The 19,937-nt window shown below is 45.4% G+C and overlaps 1 protein-coding gene across 2 annotated transcripts in view; it reads left to right on the forward strand.

Moving 5' to 3' along the window:
* The first annotated feature begins 3,949 nt into the window (after positions 1-3,949).
* The window catches only part of LOC102917015 (Fc receptor-like protein 5), a 32,329-nt gene continuing 16,341 nt past the window's right edge, over positions 3,950-19,937 (forward strand). The window contains exons 1-8 of one of the 2 annotated variants that reach the window (XM_076574365.1): positions 3,950-4,167; positions 9,648-9,668; positions 11,296-11,541; positions 12,684-12,941; positions 13,204-13,494; positions 14,881-15,162; positions 16,434-16,712; positions 19,348-19,727. In XM_076574365.1, coding sequence (XP_076430480.1) covers positions 4,104-4,167; positions 9,648-9,668; positions 11,296-11,541; positions 12,684-12,941; positions 13,204-13,494; positions 14,881-15,162; positions 16,434-16,712; positions 19,348-19,634 — 1,728 coding nt within the window. In that variant the 5' untranslated portion in view covers positions 3,950-4,103 and the 3' untranslated portion in view covers positions 19,635-19,727. Of the gene's footprint in view, positions 4,168-9,647; positions 9,669-11,295; positions 11,542-12,683; positions 12,942-13,203; positions 13,495-14,880; positions 15,163-16,433; positions 16,713-19,347; positions 19,728-19,937 lie in introns of those variants that run through there. The other variant, XM_076574366.1, reaches the window with a different exon arrangement.

The raw sequence follows: 19,937 nt of genomic DNA on the forward strand, positions 1-19,937 counted from the left end.
AGGAGAAAGGCGGCTGCAGGCTTGCTGACTTAGAAGCCTTGGGTGCTCTGGATGAGAAAGTTGGCTGATAACGTCCGTGGGCTGATAGGAAGCCTCTGATAGAGCCGACATCCACCACTGTGAGACGGCATCGGAAGAGACGTGCAGGCAGACTTCCGTCCCAGCCCTTTTCTGCACACAGCCTCTACCCCCACGGAGACTGTGGCCCTTCAGTTCTCATTAAAGGAACAATTCTGCTTCTGGGGATGCCTGTCTCTTTTATTTCCAAGTCGCCTCTGTCAGTCTCAGTCTAACAGTTACTAATACACTCACTGTCCTTGACTGAGGAAAACTATAGCCGAATTCAGTACAGAAGGAAACTGACGCAAGTTAATGAAGAGTATCTGCCAACAGCACTTTCAGAAAACATCGCTTTTAATGGTGGGATAGTAAGCGCTTCTTTCCCTGTGAAACCAAGAGGATGCCTGGTACCGCTGCTTCGGCACCAGGCTGAAGTTCGTTCTCAGAATGACAGTCGGTGGGAAAGGGGTTTTTATTTACAACGTAACAAAATTGTCAATGTTCACAGGTAATAGGACTGTGCATGCAACAAATCTAACAGAACCCAGGATGTAGAATGAATCATATTTCAGCAAGTCCAGCTGCATGAAGAGTCCAAATCATAGCTTCTTAAGCTTTGTTTACTCATGACCCCAGGTATTAGGTATTTAAGCCAAATATATATGTCAAACATTTACTGGTAATAAATCATAAAGAAATGTATTTTTAAAGCAATTCTTTTATACATATATTATTTTACCATTTACTAAATTAAAGCAAGTTTGAATAATAATGAGAAGGGTGTGCTTATTTGTTTTTTACATAAAGAATTACCTCCCGGCTGAATATTTACACACATTCAATATTTTTCAGAGCTTGTTAATAATTTTATAATCGTTAGTGTAGAAAACACTGCTTCACATAACTATGTCATCCAAAGTGTCAGAAGTATTTTGGTGTGAATTCAGAACCTGGAAATCCTGTACTGATCCCAAGTGGACGTTCATTCAATGAACCAGCAACTCAAGCGGCCATTTAAAAAATATGTGTTTACTTCTGGGGGCCATGGAGCATGCATGGAGACCACAGAGCAACCAGCAGGGCTTGGTGCTCTCCTGCTACGTGGGTCCCATGGATTAAATTAGCTCTTCCTATTGGGTATAAGTACCTCTCTCCACAGAGCCACTTGCCCGCTCCTTTAAACAACTTTGGGTTTTGTTTTGGTTTCATTTTGGTTTGGTTTGTTTGTTTGCACATATTTAAATATGTGTAAACTTCCCAGCACAGTACAGTCCAGATATGTGTTAACCTGACGCATGCTGAGGAATGATAGCAGGGCAATGCTATCTTTGTTTTCCATAACTAAACCATTACTGATATACAGTAAAAGTAGTGCAGTTTATAAGATATAACAGTCTAGTTTCTGAGCTTCAGGAAAAGCTTATTGGTACTGGGTGGATTGGTGGCATACACAATGTAAAATACACAGGATGTATTTTAAAATACAGGGTGTTCAGGACCAAGGCTACACCATGCAACACAGGCAAACACTGCCAGAAATGTTCTGTATTCATTACATGTTGGTTTTATTTTGAATTAATTTGGAGTCAGCACACATTCAAAAACATTTTGCTGTTGCCAAAGTTCTTGCAATCTGCACCACCAGTTACATGCTCCTATTTGAAAGGTGTGGTACAAATCCCATGCACTAAACGTAAACAAACATGTTCATTTATGATGCACATGAAATTAGCTATAATGATATTATAGATATCTAGAGACAAGCTGAGAGTACCCTCATAACCTTGGTGTATACAAAGTTTATGAAAGGGTTGTAAAAATCCCTAGCCATACAGAGGAAGACAGATGAATTGTTCTATACCAAATCTGAAATGATAATTCATAAGAAGGCACTACCAATGACCAAGAAGGGAAGCCAGAGTAAAGAAGGACATTTCACACATATGTCCAGAATTTGAAAGAACTACAAAACAGTATGAGAAAGACTGAGAAACTTGAACAAATATTTCACATTCTAGAAATGATCTAAAATACCACGTAGATATAAAAAAAAGTCTTTTAGGTATAGTGGTTCACACATTTAATCCCAGAACTTGGGAGGCAAAGACAGGCAGATCACTATGAGTTCAAGGCTAGCCTGGTCTACAGAGCAAATTCCAGGCCAGCCAGAGATATATAGTAAGACCCTGTCTCAAAAACAAATTAATAAACCTCACAATATGAAAAAGTTCAGATGTCATAATTCATCAGAATGGCTAAAATGTATAAGATGAGCACAGAATCTGCCGTGGGTAGAAGGGCAAACGAGGCTCTCATACGCTGCCTAGTGGAGTTCCCACTCAGCCGTCTCAGAAAATTGTTGCAGAATATTACTTTAACTATGTAAAGGTGTGTGACATTTGCTCATGCTGCATTTGTTTAATGATGTAAAGATGTGTTGCTTTGCCTGCCTAAGACACATGATTGGTCTAACAGAAAGCTGAATGGCCCCTAGCTAGGCAGAGAAGGAATAGACGGGGCTGGCAGGCAGAGAGAATAAATAGGAGGAGGAATCTAGGCTCCAGAGAGAGTGAGAGGGAGACGCCAGGGGCCAGTCAGCCACTAGCCAGGCAAACATGGAGGAAACAGTGCAAGTAGGACATACAGAGTGAAAGAAAGGTAAAAGCCCTGAGGCAGAATGTAGATGAAGAGAAACAGGTTAAATTAGTTATAAGAGCTGGTGGGACAAGCCTAAGCTAAGGCCAAGCATTCATAACTAATAATAAGTCTCCATGTCATGATTTGGGAGCTATTGGTAGCTCAAAAGAAGGCCTGCTACAGAAATCAGCACTCTCTGGATACAGTACTACATAGTCTACAAGCCAGGAATTCCACCCCCAAGTGTGTGCACAGTAGGAGTGGGTGTGCACATCCACAGGAGGGCATGCAGAATGTTCACAGCCATGCTGTCTGTCTCAGCTCCAAAAGCGTATTAACACACTTCCCTTCGAGAGTCTCCTCCTGACCTGGGACAGATTAATCTGTTTATCCATATATGTTTTTCTCAGGGCACAGTGTGATTGATGTGACATAAATGCCTGAGGCACTGATACATATGGAATTAGTTATGTTTTGGGGAAGACCAAGGTCTGAGACCAATAAGAAACTAAGGGAAAAGTTGTCTGTAATAAAGAAAGAAAAAAAAAAAACCTCACTTCTTGTTTCAGGGAACTTTGTTGACCCACTGTCAGACTGGAAATTCAACTTTTAAAAAATTAAATTTAAATTTAAGGGCCGGGCAGTGGTGGCACACACCTTTAATCCCAGCACTCGGGAGGCAGAGGCAGGTGGATCTCTGTGAGTTCGAGGCCAGCCTGGTCTACAAAGCGAGTTCCAGGAAAGGCACAAAGCTACACAGAGAAACCCTGTCTGGAAAAAAATAAATAAATAAAATTTAAAAGCAATCTGCTCCCATAATAATTTGAAGGAAAAAAAATAGTACAGAAAGACGTAACACAACTGTTGGTTTTGTGCACTCTCTGAGGAAAATGTGCCCTTAGAGGTTTTCATAAACACGTTCATTCCATTTCTTACCTCTGCCCTGGAAGGGCCGCACTACAAATACCAATCCACACCTCGTTTTCTCTCTCCCTCACCAGATGCTCTTGCCCTTTGCATACGTGGGGCTTCACTTCACCATTAATGGTGTCGTTGTACAGTCCCACAGCCATAATCGTGTGTGATGCCTCCCTGTTCAAACAGCGATGAATGACAGACATCTTTCATAGAACTGTCTTCTAGTAGTTTCCTTAAGGTGATTTCCCAACAGCAGAAATGTGCGGTTGGGAGCACGTGATTGTTAAAAACCTTAACTTTCTCACTTTGGCTGTAGGGGAGGAAACTAATTAATAGTTAAATTTAGGTACTCCTACTTCCTTTTTCTGATCAAGATGCACTCTGCTGTCTTAGAAGAGCGGTGTCCCAGATAGTCTCACTGGAGCCGGTGTGAGCTGTGTACTGACTACCGTGAGATCAAGAAGAAGAGCTAACTGCTATGTGAGAAAATGCCGGCTTCAGTCTCTCCCTGGGTGGTCTTCACGCTGCTGTGGCTGACTCCACGGGTTGTGAGTGAGTAGAAGGCTCAGTGTGGGTCTGGAGTGGGTCGGGCAGCATCCATCTCTCTCCAGCACAGGCCTGGTTGTCTCTTGAGTATCAGCACCTCAGAGTTTCCCCACAGGAGGCTGTATTCCCCAAGTTTACCGCGCAGCAGCTCGGGATTTCCTCTCCTGAGCCCAAGGAAAGGAGTCACAGGTGGGAAAATCCTTCAATCGGCAGGGGAGGAAACTGTAACAAGAGCAATAACTCAAGTTTCACTTGTTTTTTTTTTTTTTTTCTTTAACAAATACTATATGAGGCACAGACAATGAATCACACTTGTTTGGCCACACTTTTTTATTCAAATGAGAGCTACATTTTAATCCCTCGTGTGACGGACTACTCCCGGTCACATAGAGGGAAGCTCCTTCTGCACACGTGTGCCAGCCACAGCCGGACTGCGGAAGTCAGAGGTGGACACACGGTTTCCCAGAGGGAAGGTGCCTGTAGCAGGCGATTGTGTCACTGCCCGGGGACATGCGTTTCTGTCAGTTCATACCTGCAGTGTTTGCTTTTCACTAACTTTTAAAGGTTGGAATTAAATGTGGGTCCACCTATTCCAAAAAAAAAAAAATCTTAGAGCCATCTATGTGCAACATTGTACCCAATGCTGAGGATGACGGGCTGTTTCGCGCCCACAAAGACAGCTGCCGAGGAGCTCTCAGCAAAGTCAGAGCACAAGAAGCAGCTCGGGAGATGCAATTCCAGTGGAGGACACAGACAGATAATCCCGGTGGAGGGCACAGACAGATAATCCCGGTGGAGGGCACAGACAGATAATCCCGGTGGAGGGCACAGACAGATAATCCCGGTGGAGGGCACAGACAGATAATCCCGGTGGAGGGCACAGACAGATAATCCCGGTGGAGGGCACAGACAGATAATCCCGGTGGAGGGCACAGACAGATAATCCCGGTGGAGGGCACAGACAGATAATCCCGGTGGAGGGCACAGACAGATAATCCCGGTGGAGGGCACAGACAGATAATCCCGGTGGAGGGCACAGACAGATAATCCCGGTGGAGGGCACAGACAGATAATCCCGGTGGAGGGCACAGACAGATAATCCCGGTGGAGGGCACAGACAGATAATCCCGGTGGAGGGCACAGACAGACAAGTTCCAGGGGAGGGCACAGACAGATAATCCCGGTGGAGGGCACAGACAGATAATCCCGGTGGAGGGCACAGACAGATAAGTATCCACACACATGACAGCTGGTAAATAGCTCTGCAACTCAGGAACTGAGCAGCGGATGGGGCAAGGACCCCAAAGCTGCAAGGAACTGTTACTGCAGAAAGAGAAGCACAGCCAAGCACCGCACAAGAGGAGCAGGAGAGGAGAGGGGGAGGGGAGGAGAGTGTCAGTACAGTGCACAGGGTCGGGGGTGGGGGGTCAGAGTTTGGATTCCAAACCATTGTGCTGCTACCTACTGGCCACTTAACCAGCTTCCATTTCTCTCTCTCTCTCTCTCTCTCTCTCTCTCTCTCTCTCTCTCTCTCTCTCTCTCTCTCATCTTTTTTCTCACATAGCATATCCTGATTATGGTTTCCTCTCTCTACTCCTCCCAGTTCCTCCCCACCATACGAATCCCCTCTCTTTCTGATTCTCATTAGAAAAGAACAGGCTCCTGAGAGATAATAATGAAGTATAATAAAATAAAACACAATAAGATAAAACAAAAACTATTACACTGAAGTTGAACAAGAAGAAAAGACCCAAGAGAAGGCACAAAAATCAGAGCCCCACTCATTTTCACGCTCAGGAATCCCATAAAAACACTAAGCTGGAAGCCATACTATAGACTCAGAGGACTTACACACAGTGCAGACCCATGCAGGCCCTGTGCGTTCTGCCTCAGTCTCTGTGAGGACACACGCGCTCTGCTCACATTGATTCAGAGGGCCTTGTTTTCTGGTGTCCTCCATCCCCTCCGGCTCTTTCACTCTTTCTTTCTGCCTCCTTTTCTACAGGGTTCCCTGAGCTCTGAAGGGGAAGGATTTAATGGAGACATCCTATTTCTTTCTTTCTCTCTCTCTCTCTCTCTCTCTCTCTCTCTCTCTCTCTCTCTCTCTCTCTCTCTCTCTCTTGTTCTCTCTCTCTCTCTCTCTCTCTCTCTCTCTCTCTCTCTCTCTCTTTCTCTCTCTCTCTGCATAATGTTGGCCTGTAGGTCTCATTTGTTCCCATCTATTGCAGGAGAAAGCTTCTCTAATGATGACTGAACAATGCACTGATCTATGAGTATAGCAGATTATCATTAAGAGTCACTATATTCTTGGTCACTCAGGCAGTGCAGTGCAGTGCTGGGTATGGGTTCTATCTCATGGAGTCAGCCTTAAGTCAAATCAGTTACTGGGTGCCACCCTTGCCCTAGCATGTCTTTCAAGCAGGACACCATGGTAGATCAGAAGGTTTGTGTCTGGGTTGGTTTACATTTCTCTTTCGGTAGTGTGCAGAGTACCTTCCTTTACCAAAGATGCTAGAACCTAGGAGTAAAGGCTCTACATAGGCACCCGCTCAATGTCTCCAAATTCAGTGGGCTGTGTGGGTGTTGTCTCCATCAATGGGGCCTTGCAGCCAGTTTGTGGAGAGCAACCTATAGTCTTGTCAACAGCCTGGGTTGTTTTGGGGATTCCCATGGGACCCCTTTGGCCAACAACTCAATTAGATGTAACCTAATCCTAGTACTAGACACTTTGCTTGGTGACAAGAGATGGCCTGTAGGACTCTGTCTCCCCCAGTATTTGGTGATTTCATTTAGACTGCCTCCATATACACATATATTCTAGGAAGTTTCTAGTTACTAGTTTTCCATACTGGCCCTCAAATGCCACTTAATTATAGCCTCTCCCTGTATTCCTTCCTTCAACTTCATCCCTCTCCCCCTCCCCACTTGGTCCTCCCATTCCACCCCCCCTTCCACCTCTCCATAATTATCTATTCTACTTCCCTTTCCTAATGAGACCTACCTGTACCCTCTAGTTCCATACTCTATACCTGCACACTGTGGTTCTACAGATTGTAGCTTGGTTATCGTCGACTTAACAGCTAATATCCACATATTAATGAATATATACCATATTTGTCTTTCTGAATCTGGGTTACCTCACTCAGAATGACTTTTTTCTGGTTCCATCCATATGCCTGCAAATTTCATGATGTGTTTTTTGTTCTGTTTTGGTTTGGTTTTGTTCTTGTTTTTAATGGCTGGGTAATTCTTCATTGTGTGAATGTGCCACATTTTCTTTATCCATTCTTCTGTTGAGGGATCTCTAGATTATTTCAAATTTCTGGCTATTATGAATAGAGCAGCAGTGAACATGGTTGAGCAAGTGTCTCTGTGGTAGGCTGAAGCCTACTTTGGATGTCTGCCCAAGAGTGGTATAGCGAATAGTGAAGTAAATTGATTCCCATCTTCCTAAGGAACGACCACACTTATTTCCATAGTAGCTCTACAAGTTTGCACTCCCACCAGCAATGGATGAGTCTTCCACTTATTCCACATCCTCACCAGCACGAGCTGTCACTCGCTTTATTGATCTTAGCCATTCTGACAGGTGTAAGATGGAATCCCAAAGTAGCTTTGATTCGCATTTCCCTGATGGCTAAGGATGTTGGACATTTCTTTAAGTTAAACAGCTTTCTTATCTATGAAATGGTACCTAAGTTACAGTGTTGCTGACAAGATTCCATGAAATGATCTGGGTGGTAGTGGCACACGCCTTTAATCCCAGCATTCGGGAGACAGAGCCAGGCGGATCTCTGTGAGTTCGAGGCCAGCCTGGTCTACAGAGTGAGTTCCAGGACAGGCACCAAAGCTACACAGAGAAACCCTGTGGGGGGAGGGGAAATTCCATGTAAAGACATGTGTAATTGCACACCAAGTAGAAAGCCCTCAAACACAAAGCCATAATGACCATGATATGTTGGTAATGGTGATTAATCACACAGTCTCAATAAAGCATTTGGGTTTAAGTTCCTCTTCTATCATCTCCAGGTAGACAGGGGTGATGTGTTCCTCACTCACAGATGGATTTTCATTACATTGCCCAGTGAATGGCTGGCATTACAGAAATGTCTTTCAAGAGAAAGAATCAAATCCATCCTTTCTCTGGATAATTTATAAGTTAATAAACCTGCTGAGTTTCGCCACCTTTCTCTCCTCATTACTCACATCTCCAACCTGACCTATTTCTCCTAGTACCAGCCTAGTTTATTTGTTTGTTTGTTTAACTGATTCATTATTCAAAAAAGCTCACAGCTCTTCCATTCCAGAGCAGGCCTTCCAATCGAGAGCAGGCCTTACAAATGAGCAGGAAGGAAGCACGCACACAATTCAGATAAACCTGGATAAACACTCTGAAGAAAGCTAACCTTTGCCATCACCCAGTTACGATATTCCCCATCTTCTCCGTGGAAGGCTTCTCTCTACCAGAACACTCCATCAAAGCTTCAAGTTCTGACTTCATCACACTCCCTGAGCTCTTCCTATGGCTCCCTGTGACTTCTACAAGAAAACTGGAGCTACTCACTTGGCCCTGCATTCCTCCCCAACTGTATTTCTCCCATCCTCCTCAGACCACTCCACCACACCTGCCAGACCCGCTCAGTCCACTTCCGAACACCAACGTCCCTTCTTCTTCTCCTTCTTCTCCTTCTTCTCCTTCTTCTCCTTCTTCTCCTTCTTCTCCTTCTTCTTCTCCTCCTCCTCCTCCTCCTCCTCCTTCTTCTTCTTCTTTTTCTTCTTCTTTTTCTTCTTCTTCTTCTTTTTTAGTTTTGCACCTTTCCTGGAACTCACTTTGTAGACCAGGCTGGTCGAACTCACAGAGATCCGCCTGGCTCTGCCTCCCGAGTGCTGGGATTAAAGGCGTGCACCACCGCCGCCACCACCACCACCGCCGCCACCACCACCACCACCCAGCTAACGTCCCTTCTTTTGTGGCCCTCTTGCCTGGATCACCCTCCCTGGGCTCTCATGCCAGACACAAGTATTAATCTTCACTTGGATGGTTCCTGTGGTTCTTGGTCATAATTTCCTTCAATTATCATCCATGGTATTCCCATCTCCTTGGCACGTACACACAACACACACACACACACACACACACACACACACACACACATTCTCTCTCTCTCTCTCTCTCTCTCTCTCTCTCTCTCTCTCCACATTAAGCTGGCTAGCCCATGTTTCTTGCTATCATTGCATCTTACCTCTAGTATTCTACTTTTTGCCAGAAAGTAGCATTTTAAAATTTATCTTTAAAGTTCATGGGCAATATCTTCATACATATAGACATTTGACAAACAATTGTCAACATTTTCATAAATGAATTTTTAACAAGAAGTAGTAAAATGGACATGGAAATACATTATCTTTTTGAATAAGAAAAACAAGTCCTTACTCTGTGCTTTCATCTCTAACTCTTGGTTTTTAATGTTTATTTTTGTTTCCAGCTCCTGTCAGGAGACAATATGGTGAGTCCTTTCTTCTGCTTTATGAATCCTTAGTAAGAGTTTCTCCCTAGTGTCTCACGTTTTCCTGCTGAGGCCAATAGGGACTGGAGAGTGAAGTCTGACCCCCTGGCACTGCTCCAAGTCAGAGCAACTTCGCGATGTCCTCTAGCACTCCCTGGGTGAGACGGTGAATGCACAGGCGGGGGACCGCTCTGAGGCCTTGCCTTGGATCCTATTGCCAATGGGCCCCACTTAGCAATGGAAATCATCTCTGCTTCTGACGTAAATATGAAGGACTCAGGAAGGATTCCTCTCCAATCACTCAACTATGAAAACTATGAAACATTACACTACGAAGCCTACTGTAAAACTGTTTCCTCGGCTCCTTTAAGAGTAAAATCCTCCAGGAAGTGCATGGAAGGAAGAGTGACCAACAGTTGGAGCCTGACAAGGGCAAGTGCAGAGTGTTCTAGTCAGGGCTCTCTAGAGGACTGGAACTGTTATCTCGGAATATTAATGTATTAATTGTGCTGTAAAATAGTAACAACAGCTAAATCACAGCTGAGACGCTGAGAACCCAGAAGTTACACAGTCGGAGTAGTCCCAGGATAGCTGTCCCTTACCAGGGTGAGGAAACCAGCAGTTACTCAATTGGTAAGGCAGGGTGCCTCAGGAGTCCCAGTCTGGCACCCAAAGTCTGGCCAGTCCCTGGAGCCTCTGGTCCCTAGTCCACGACAAAAGCTTGGAACATTGGTTCTACTCTCCGGAAAGGCAGTAGCAGCAGCAGCAGCAGAGCAGATCCACTCAGAGGGGAGGGCCGAGAGAGCCAAAGGCAGATGATCTTCCTCCTGAAATACCCTTTCTATCTGAGCTGCTACCTCAGAGTGCTGCCCACAATCCAAGTGGGGCTTCTTACATCAATCAAGACAATCGAGACAGCTCTTCAAGTGAAGTTCCCTACTCAGGCGATTCTAATTTGTGGCAAGTTAACATTAAAACACATGTTTTCTCAGTACTGACTCATTACCAGTTTCCTGTGTCAGAGGGGTTGGATCCAAAGTAATATCAAGAAGTCTTCCCCTTCTCTCCACACCTGGCCACTCAGTCATGCCTTATCTAATTCCCCTGGGGGGTGTCAGCAGATGACTGTCTATATCTTGTTCTGACAACTAACGATGATGGGTTTTCTAGTCATTTAAAGCATCCTCTATGAAACAAGGCAGTTTGTGTTGATCTCTCGGGCTTTTCTAGTGTCAAAACCTAATAATAAAGTTATTTATTCTTTTAGGGAAAATGCAAAGTTGCGACTTTAATGATTCTGTAGTTCTTTATGGGCTTATGAATGATGAGATGGCAAAGGATGAGATGACTTTATCTAGGACGGACTTCCAGAGCAGGCTAGCTAACCATCAGTGTTACAGTAAACCCTGCTGTCTTTGCCCCCAGAAACTGTCTTGCTCGTTGCCATCAATGGACAATCACTCTTCCCTGTGGGTGATGAGTGCTCCTGGATGACATGCAGCCTTCAGCCATCAGTGAACTTGGGGGTGGGACCCTTCAACAGTCCAAAGCCAGGTCCTTCCTGTCTATCCCACAGGGCCCTTCTGGAGCTGAAACTCGGCTATAGACTCATTTCTCTCATCCTCAGAAACTGCAACCGAATCTGTGATTTCTCTGAATCCTCCATGGACCGCTTTCTTTCAAGGAGAGACAGTGACTCTGACGTGCTATAGATATGGCTTCAAGTTACCCCAGAAAACAAAATGGTACTGGAATGGCGAAGCCTTAAGAGAAACCAAAGTTCACGCCGTAAAGGTCTCTACGTCTGGAAAGTACCGATGCCAAGCTGATGACTTACATCTAAGCATCTCTGTGCACTTACACTTTTATAAAGGTGAGATGGAAGAGAAATAAAGTTTCAGACACCATTTCAGTCCAATTTTCTCTACAGATTTAATTATTACTCACCACAAATGAACAAACCATTTTTCACAATTATCTTAAATTAAAACATAAAAATTAATGAAATTTAAATTGTCTATATAAAATCTATTCAGCCTAGTAGGCAGTAACTTCAACTAGTATATATAGAAGGTCATAATTGTTACTAACAGCTAATTTAGTTCTGGATGAGCCAAATACACCCACCCATTTCTATTAATGTAGTCCTTAAAGTTAGGCCCAAAGCAGAAAGATCTTTGTGACTACACAGAGACTTGAGACCTACCCTGTGTTTACAGACTCCCAACTTGAGATTCTTGAGCCCCAAGATACGTAGTGTTTATAAACTGCTCATGGAGAAGCAATTTATTTGCATGGTTCTTGAATCCATTTTGCTTACTAGGAATAATAAGTACCGTGGGGACTTTCATGTTTATAAACACATGTAACTGTTAGATAGATAGAAATAAATTGATTGATTTTTATAGATACACAAAGAGAGTGACAAGGGAGGGAGGCACTTTCTCTTTCGGTTATGAGACCTCCTGAAGTTGAAGTGGTGTCAGCCTCGTGATAACTGCCTTTGAGTTAGTGAACACGAAGAGATACTATTAGCAAGGAAAGGGGGAAAAGCTCTGCTCTTTGGTCTAATGAGTTCCTTGAACATTTACCTACTGAAGCATACAGATCTACACACCCCAAAATGAAGGTCCCTAAATGAACAGGAAACCTCATTAAATGATGTCGCTGGTGTTGAGGGAAAGCTAGGGCTACCAGAAATCAGCTTCGGGGGTGATGCAACCTGAGAAAGCCCTAGTCAAATGAAAGGCAAGCTAGCGAGTAGACAGTTCATTAAAATCCCCTAGGAGAGAAAAAACACATGGGAGAAGGAACGGGAAGACTGCATTCACGATGATGATGGGGGCTTTTTAACTTACCTTCTGCTGTCCAATTTTATCAAACTGCAGGAATTTATTTTAAACTCAGAAAAAGAACTAAGGATACTTTCTCCGATCCTGTAAAGCCTACTTGGGATAGTAATGAAAAGGAGAACCAGGAGAATGAACCAAGTGATGGGCCTGGTTTGTTTTACAGGTCCACTGGTGCTTCGAGCTCCACCTGATGTGTTTGAAGGAGAGCCTGTGACTCTGAGGTGCCACACAGAGGAAAGTATAGCACAAAAGACCTTGACATTTTACAAGAATAATGCCATTCTGAAACCATCTGATCAACGTTCTGAGCTCCTTATTCTTCATGCAAATCAGAGGGACAATGGTGAATACCACTGCAGGGGAAAGAAGGAGTGGCATTTGCTCAGCACTTCTTCCAATTCTATCAGTATCCAAGTCCAAGGTACAACTTTAATTATTCTGAATGGATTAGTCAGAGGCAGCCTCTCTACAGTTGTAGAGGTAGAATAGGAAGAAAGGGTGGACTGGAAGTCCACTGAGAGAAAACACAGTCTTTTGGAGGAAGGATGCTGGTAACCAAAAGCAGCACCTCTCTCTTGCTGGCATTTGGTGAGCAGCACCAATCCACATGCTGGTACTCAGGATGAATCAGGGTTTTCTGCAGAGTACTTAACTGCTCAGTGGATGATTGTGATCCTTTCTAGAGTTATTCCCACGTCCTGTGCTGAGAGCCAGACCATCTCAACCCGTAGATGGAAGCCCAGTGACCCTGATCTGTCAGACTCAGCTCCCCGCACAGAGGTCAAATGTCCAGCTCCAGTTCTGTTTCTTCAAAAACTTCCAGGCTCAGGCTCTGGGGTCAGGCTGCAGCAGCTCCTCAGAGCTGCACATTCCTGCCATATGGACTGAAGATTCAATGTCGTACTGGTGCACGGCAGAAGCAATGGATGCCCAAGTAAAAAAAGGAAGCCTGGCAATTAAAATTCCTGTGCAGAGTGAGTATCATTCTGAGATTTCCCAGGTATGAACTGGAAGTTATGCAGAAGCACACACCAATTTGGGTCACTGGTCTCTATAGAAAGTATTTTCTCATGCCTGTGGAAGTTGTATGAGAGAAAATATTCAACTTACATGAATATCCTTAGATCCAAGGGGGGGAAAAGTTTGTTTGTTTTTTTTTCTCTCAGTGCCTTTAGATAAAGCCGCTCCTCGTCCCTCCCTGCCATGTTTTCCTTCCAGTGCTGTAGTCCTAAGCTGTGGACTATTATCTGACCGGGATAAATGTTCTGCTCAGCCAGACAGGTTTCTAAAACACTAGGTGCCTGATACAGACGGCTTAAGGACAAGAAAGACAAAGGGTGAAGTCTTGGGGATAAGCAAATCCATCCTGATGCCCTTAGAGAGATGCTGCTACACACTCGACCACTTTTTCCTAAGGCTCTAAAATAGCATTGCTTTCTTAGGCATGATCGTTGGCCAATAGCTTTGCCTGACTGAATTTGGCCCATCACACAGGGAATCTAGTTGAGCACAGTAGGGGACACATGGTCTAGAATACCCAGATTCTGAGTGAGGAGGGAAGAAAAGTGATCGTTACCCATGAATTTGCTCCCATTCCCAAGAAAACAATGTTTCTCCTACACTGACTAAACTCAGCTCTTCAGTTCCTGTGGCTACTGGTTTAAGGATGGATAGTTCAGAGAAATCAGAGCAGTGTTATCCAACAGTCATGTCACAGTGGTCCCTAGCACAGCCTCTCCTTCAACAGAATGGTTAAACCATACACGCTTCCCACCCTCTCTATTCAACTATCAGACTGTGTTCTTCAAGACCGGAGAATGGTTCAAAAGGCACCGTCCTAAGCCAGTATACCTAAAACTGTTCCCAGCACAGACAGCCCTTCCTTGTCAGTCTGTCCTGGACTTACTCTCTTTGTCCACCTGACCAGTTAAGAAGTTAAGAAGTGCTGACTCGAGGCCAGCTTATTCCCCATGTCAACTGTCATTTCCAATCAACTGTGCTGTCACTGGACTCGCGACAGTCATGTGTGATGCCAAGTCTCCCTTTTCCCTTCACGTCTCCACCACTTGTCCTAAGTGTAGAGCACTAGGTGACATCTCTGGAACTGCCCTGTCAGGATGGGTAGACACAAGGTCAGGTTGGGCAGAGTCACCTATATTCCTGGTCCATAATCTTGACCAAGGCCATTGAGGAATCAGGCAGAAAACACAACCTCCACCCTCTTCCCACTTCCCAGAGAGAAGTCTGACTCTACTCTCAGGCCACTTCCCACATAATAGAGCAGCTTTTGTCTTCCCCACCCTTCATCTATGAGCATCCCATCACCAAACGTCCCACACAAGTCATTCTTATTTATTTAGGGGCTTCTGCGGACTTCCAAATACACAGTGTGCCAGCCTTGACGTCGGTGTTTGAAGGACAGTTGCTGTTATTCAACTGCTCAGTAAAAGGGGTCCCAGGGCCCATCAGATTTTCCTGGTACAAAGGGGACAAGCTGAATAAAGAAACAAAGACTCCTAAGTCCTCAGAAGCAGAATTCAAGATCTCCGCAGTGAGCAGCAGTGACGCGGGGGATTATTACTGTGAAGCCAACAACGGCCGCCGAAGCTTTGTCAGCAAAGCCGTGCCCGTGACCATAAAAGGTGCGTGTTGCCAGGCATCATCTGAGGAATGGACCCCCCAAACTGGACACAGAGATCCTTAGTGGGGACTCGAGACAGTCGGGTGGAAGCAGATGTTGTCAGTTACCAATACTCAGTGCTCTGAATCCTACAACCATTACTCAAGGGCTAACAGGAAAGACTTAGAAATAGATAGAAGGGGCTGAGCACAGTGGGAACTCTCAGAGAGTGGGGTGGAAGAAAATGCTCAGTGATTAGGAATACACCCTTTGTAAATTACAAATTCCTTCTCAGTTGAAAAGAAAAGGCTCTTTATAAGGGAAGAACAGATGGGATGCTAGAACCAATGCACCTTGGGAAGTGCCTCCTGAACAAAGCTTCTTACTGTAAGCATAAGGGTTTTCAGTGACCCGTGATGACCACACTGCTGCATCTTCAAGCCTCCGTGGCACGCTCTTTTCCTACCCTCAGGCTCCTACAGTGAGATTCTGTGGAGACTGTAGTAGAGCTTCACCAGGAGGCCAAGAGAGCCCCTCCCTCTGGCCCAACCTCCATCTATTGGTTTTACCATGAGACTGAAATCCTAAGGCCCCCAGCCCTCAACACCTCTCTCTGTTCACTGAACATGTGATTTATTATTCCTGTGCCCAGGCAATGGAGCAAGGAAAGGCTGCTGTCCATCAGAGTAAGCAGCAGCCTCCAGAATCCGGTTATGTCCAGAATTAGGTTGCATGCTCCTAACAAGAGCTCCCATCCACAGCGACGCCTTACCTCTTCCTGCTCACCTTCTCACCTGTAAATAGAGAGGGTCATTCTGGGTACCTTGGAGAAGGAAGGACCTAAGAGAGCACCCTGGAAGAGCATGAGAATTCAGAAGGGAAAAGCTCCTGGAGCAAAGCACAGGCATTCCCCTGAGAAGAGAAATAGAGAACAGACTGCCACAGAGTCTTAAAATCAGGAAAGCAAATGAGTCACAAAGGAGCAAAGAGTTGATCAGGAAAAGGGTGTTAGTCCTGTGACAGCAAAATACAGAGGTCTCCCCTGAAGGTATCATTTCTTAAAATGGAGACGAGTCATCCAACAAGAGGGCCAGGAAGGACAAGGCCAGAGGATGGACAGGAAAGGAACAGATGAAGGACCAGTGTGGAAGGCAGGAGATTGCTGATGACAAGTCTTAGAGGTTGAGCTGTCCCAAGATCTGGTAGACTGGAGACTAGGCATCTGTACTAGCCATGCATTGAGATCTACAGAACCAAACAGGAGTAACTGTCAACCCACTTTCTCTCCTTCAGTCCCGGTGTCCCAGCCTGTCCTCACCCTAAGCACTGGCAAGACCCAGGCCCTTGAGGGAGACTTGGTGACACTTCACTGTAGATCCCAGAGGGGTTCTCCACATATCCGGTATGAGTTCTATTATGAGGATGTCTTCCTGGAGATCAACTCTACGCTTTCTGGAGGAGGAGCATCCTTCAGTTTCTCTATGACCACAGAGCGTTCTGGAAACTACTACTGCACCGCTGACAATGGCCTGGGGCCCCAGCGCAGTGAGGCTGTCTGGATCTCCGTCATTGGTAAGACCTGGGTTCCTGCTGATTCCCACTGCTGCACAGATCTCTCTCTCACCAAACTCTTTGGAAGTCTGCCCCGACACCTCTATTCCCTACCATAACCACCCTAACTCTGCTTTAGACACCTTCTCAGCCAACTCATTGTCTGTCGGCTTCAGTGCTTACCTAGCCCAGGCTAGACCTGACTTCTACCTAGCTCAGAAGCCTCCATCCATAGCTTTCAATAAATGTGTATGGTCATCTCACACTATCCCCTTGTGCCCTGTAATGTTTAGTCCCCAAGCTAACTTCTCTTCATCGACAGAGGCACCCACTTCTCTACAATCACTAAATAACTTCTCAACAGTGGCATGAACAATTATTATACAAGACCTTAGTTTTTTCAAAGAGTTCCAAGCAATCACAGCTCTCAACATAGGGTGGGAAAGGACTAGATTTGAAAGAAAAGGAGGGAAGGGCTTTCTGGGGAATTTTCTGGGGAAAATCCATTCCTGAATTTTCTAGGATTTTCATGACCCTCTTTCTAGAAGCCCATTTAGGCAAATGAGCTTGCATTATGTAGTTTTCTAGACCTTTATTGAAGGGTGGCAGAAAGGGATATGTCAGGTCCAAAAGAAACCAGGACAAATGGCTAACCGAGATGCCTATTAGCATACCAAAGTGCATGCTGGCCTCTAGGCTTTCTCAGCAAGCTCCTCTTGCAGAGTCCTGTGCGGGCATCCTGGCTCCTCTCAGCTCTTCTCACCCTGCCCCCTACCTTAAACTTCTCTATGCCCATGGCTTCCCTTCCCCCCAGCTTCTCACCCTGTATACCCCTGCTATTGGGGCCATGCACCCTCTTGGTTCTCTTTGCCCTTTTGGCTCTTGGCCTCTCCTGGTCCGCTTGCCCCGTTCTCTCCTGTTCTCTCTCTCTCTCTCTCTCTCTCTCTCTCTCTCTCTCTCTCTCTCTCTCTCTCTCTCTCTCTCTCCCCGTCCTACTCTCTTGCTCCCTGCCCCTCCCCCCTTGCCTTCCTTGAATGGCCCAGTTCACTCTGATGGCCATATTCAGTCCACTCCTTTCTCTTCCTGCTCTGAACTCTTCCAGATGCCTCTGGCTGTATTATCCCTCATACCAAAAACAAAAACAAAACAAACAAACAAAACCACTTTCTCTTCAACTATACCTTAGAGCGAGTGGCCACGTCCTCATTTCATTCAGTATACAGATCATGGTTGGTAATTATCAAGGCCACTTGTTAACATCACCAAGGAGTCACTAGAGGAACAAATTTGCTGCTATTTGTACTTGGATCTTTGTTTAGGAGAAAGTAAAAATCCAGTTGTTGTTGTTTTTCAAAGCAGTAGGACATACTGTTGAAAAATACTGAATCACTTGTATCACAAGGAAAGGGGCCAGGAGTCCTAGGTGGGTGAGAATTTGTGGCAAGGCTGTCTTGAGAGTAAGAAAAATAAGAAAGACAGCATAGCCAACTCAGGGAAGAACTGGATTTCTCACAATGGAATATGTTTCTCAGCATAGCATTGTTGTTGACAATTTTGACACCCAGTGAGGTAGACGTTCCCAATGCCCTGTTCTTAAGTCCTCCAATGATCTCCATCCATATTTTCCTGTCTCTGTTGCCCTTGGTGCTGAGTGCTCTGATTCAGCTTCCCCTGCCTCATGACTTCTGCCTCATAACACTTCTGCTAGCCCCAGAATCTACTGCCCTGGGCCTCTACTGCACTGAGTTCTCTGTGTATTAGTTAGCATCTCATCACTCTGATAAAGCATGGTCCAAAACCGACTTGGGGAGGGAAGGGTTTCTTTCAGCTTACAGTCTACAGTTCATCCTCCAGAGACGCCAAGGCAGAGAGAGGCTTGAAGTAGAAGCCACAGAGGGATGCTGCTTATGGGCTTGTTCTCCACTGCTTGCTCAGCCGGCTTTCTTTAGTAGCCAGGTACCACTTACCCAAGCACAGTACCCCCGCCTGTGGAATAGGCTCTCCGCCATCAATTATCACAATCAGAACAACGCTTCAGTAGGGGCTTTCACACTGCTAAGAGTGAAAGCAGATTATAAACCAGTGTGTACATTGTGATCTCACGTATGTGTTTGTGTGTTTGTGTGTTGATATGAGTGTACTCATACAGAGGAAAGATGCAAAAAAAATCTTGTTGTAGTGGTGCAGAGCTATAATCTCAGCACTTGGACTACAAGCTAATGTTTCAAGGGCAGCCTGGGCTACCTAATCAGACTATCTCAAAAGAAAAAAAAAGTGGAGGGAAGGAGGGAAGAAAGAAAAGGAACGGACAGAAAAACATGAAATACTCAACAGATGTGAGCTCTAGAAAATGAAAATCCATGATAAGAATTCTCAATGATAATTTATTTTTTAATATATTGGGGTTCTTTTTATTTAAAAATAAAAGCCAGGCAGCGGTAGAGCAGGCCTTTGATCCCAGCACTCAGGAGGCAGAGCCAGGAGGATCTCTGTGAGTTCCAGGCCAGCCTGGTCTACAGAGCAAGATCGAGGACAGGCACCAAAACTACACGGAGAAACCCTGTCTCAAAAAAACCAAAAAAAAAAAAAAAATTAATATTAAAATAAATAAATAAATAAAAGACACTGGTGTGAACTAACTCATTCTCTCCCTTAGTTCCAGTGTCCCGCCCTGTCCTCACACTCAGGGTCCCTGGGGCCCAGGTTGTGGTGGGTGATATGATAGAGCTTTGGTGTGAGGCTCTGGGAGGCTCTCCTCCAATCCTGTACCACTTTTATCACCACAATGTCACCCTGGGGAGCAGCTCAGCCCCCTCTGGAGGAAGAGGGTCCTTCAACTTTTCTGTGACTGCAGAACATTCTGGAAACTTCTTCTGCGAGGCTGACAATGGCCAGGGGCCCCAGCGCAGTGAGACACTGGCTCTGCGTGTCGTAGGTAAGTGAGCTCTTCAAAACTAGCAGTCCCGGGGGCAAACCGTCTCTCTGCCGGGGCCCAGGAGGCGAGGTTGGGTATTTTGCACAGAAACAGCTGTTGTGTGACGTCACAGCAAGCCTTCTGCCTGCCTGGTCTCTGTAGGGAGCTTTGGGTTTTACGTGTCGGTGAATTTGCCCCTTTCCTCCATTAGCTGTGACGGTCCTAAACTTGTGTCCCTGAAGACCTCCCCCTGAGGACCTGTGTGTGTCACAGCCCACCCTTTCTGAAAGCTCCTCAACCGGACGTCTCTAGAAGGGAACTACTGACATTCC

The sequence above is a fragment of the Peromyscus maniculatus genome, chromosome 6 (assembly GCF_049852395.1).
Source record: "Peromyscus maniculatus bairdii isolate BWxNUB_F1_BW_parent chromosome 6, HU_Pman_BW_mat_3.1, whole genome shotgun sequence".
Classification (NCBI taxonomy): domain Eukaryota; kingdom Metazoa; phylum Chordata; class Mammalia; order Rodentia; family Cricetidae; genus Peromyscus; species Peromyscus maniculatus.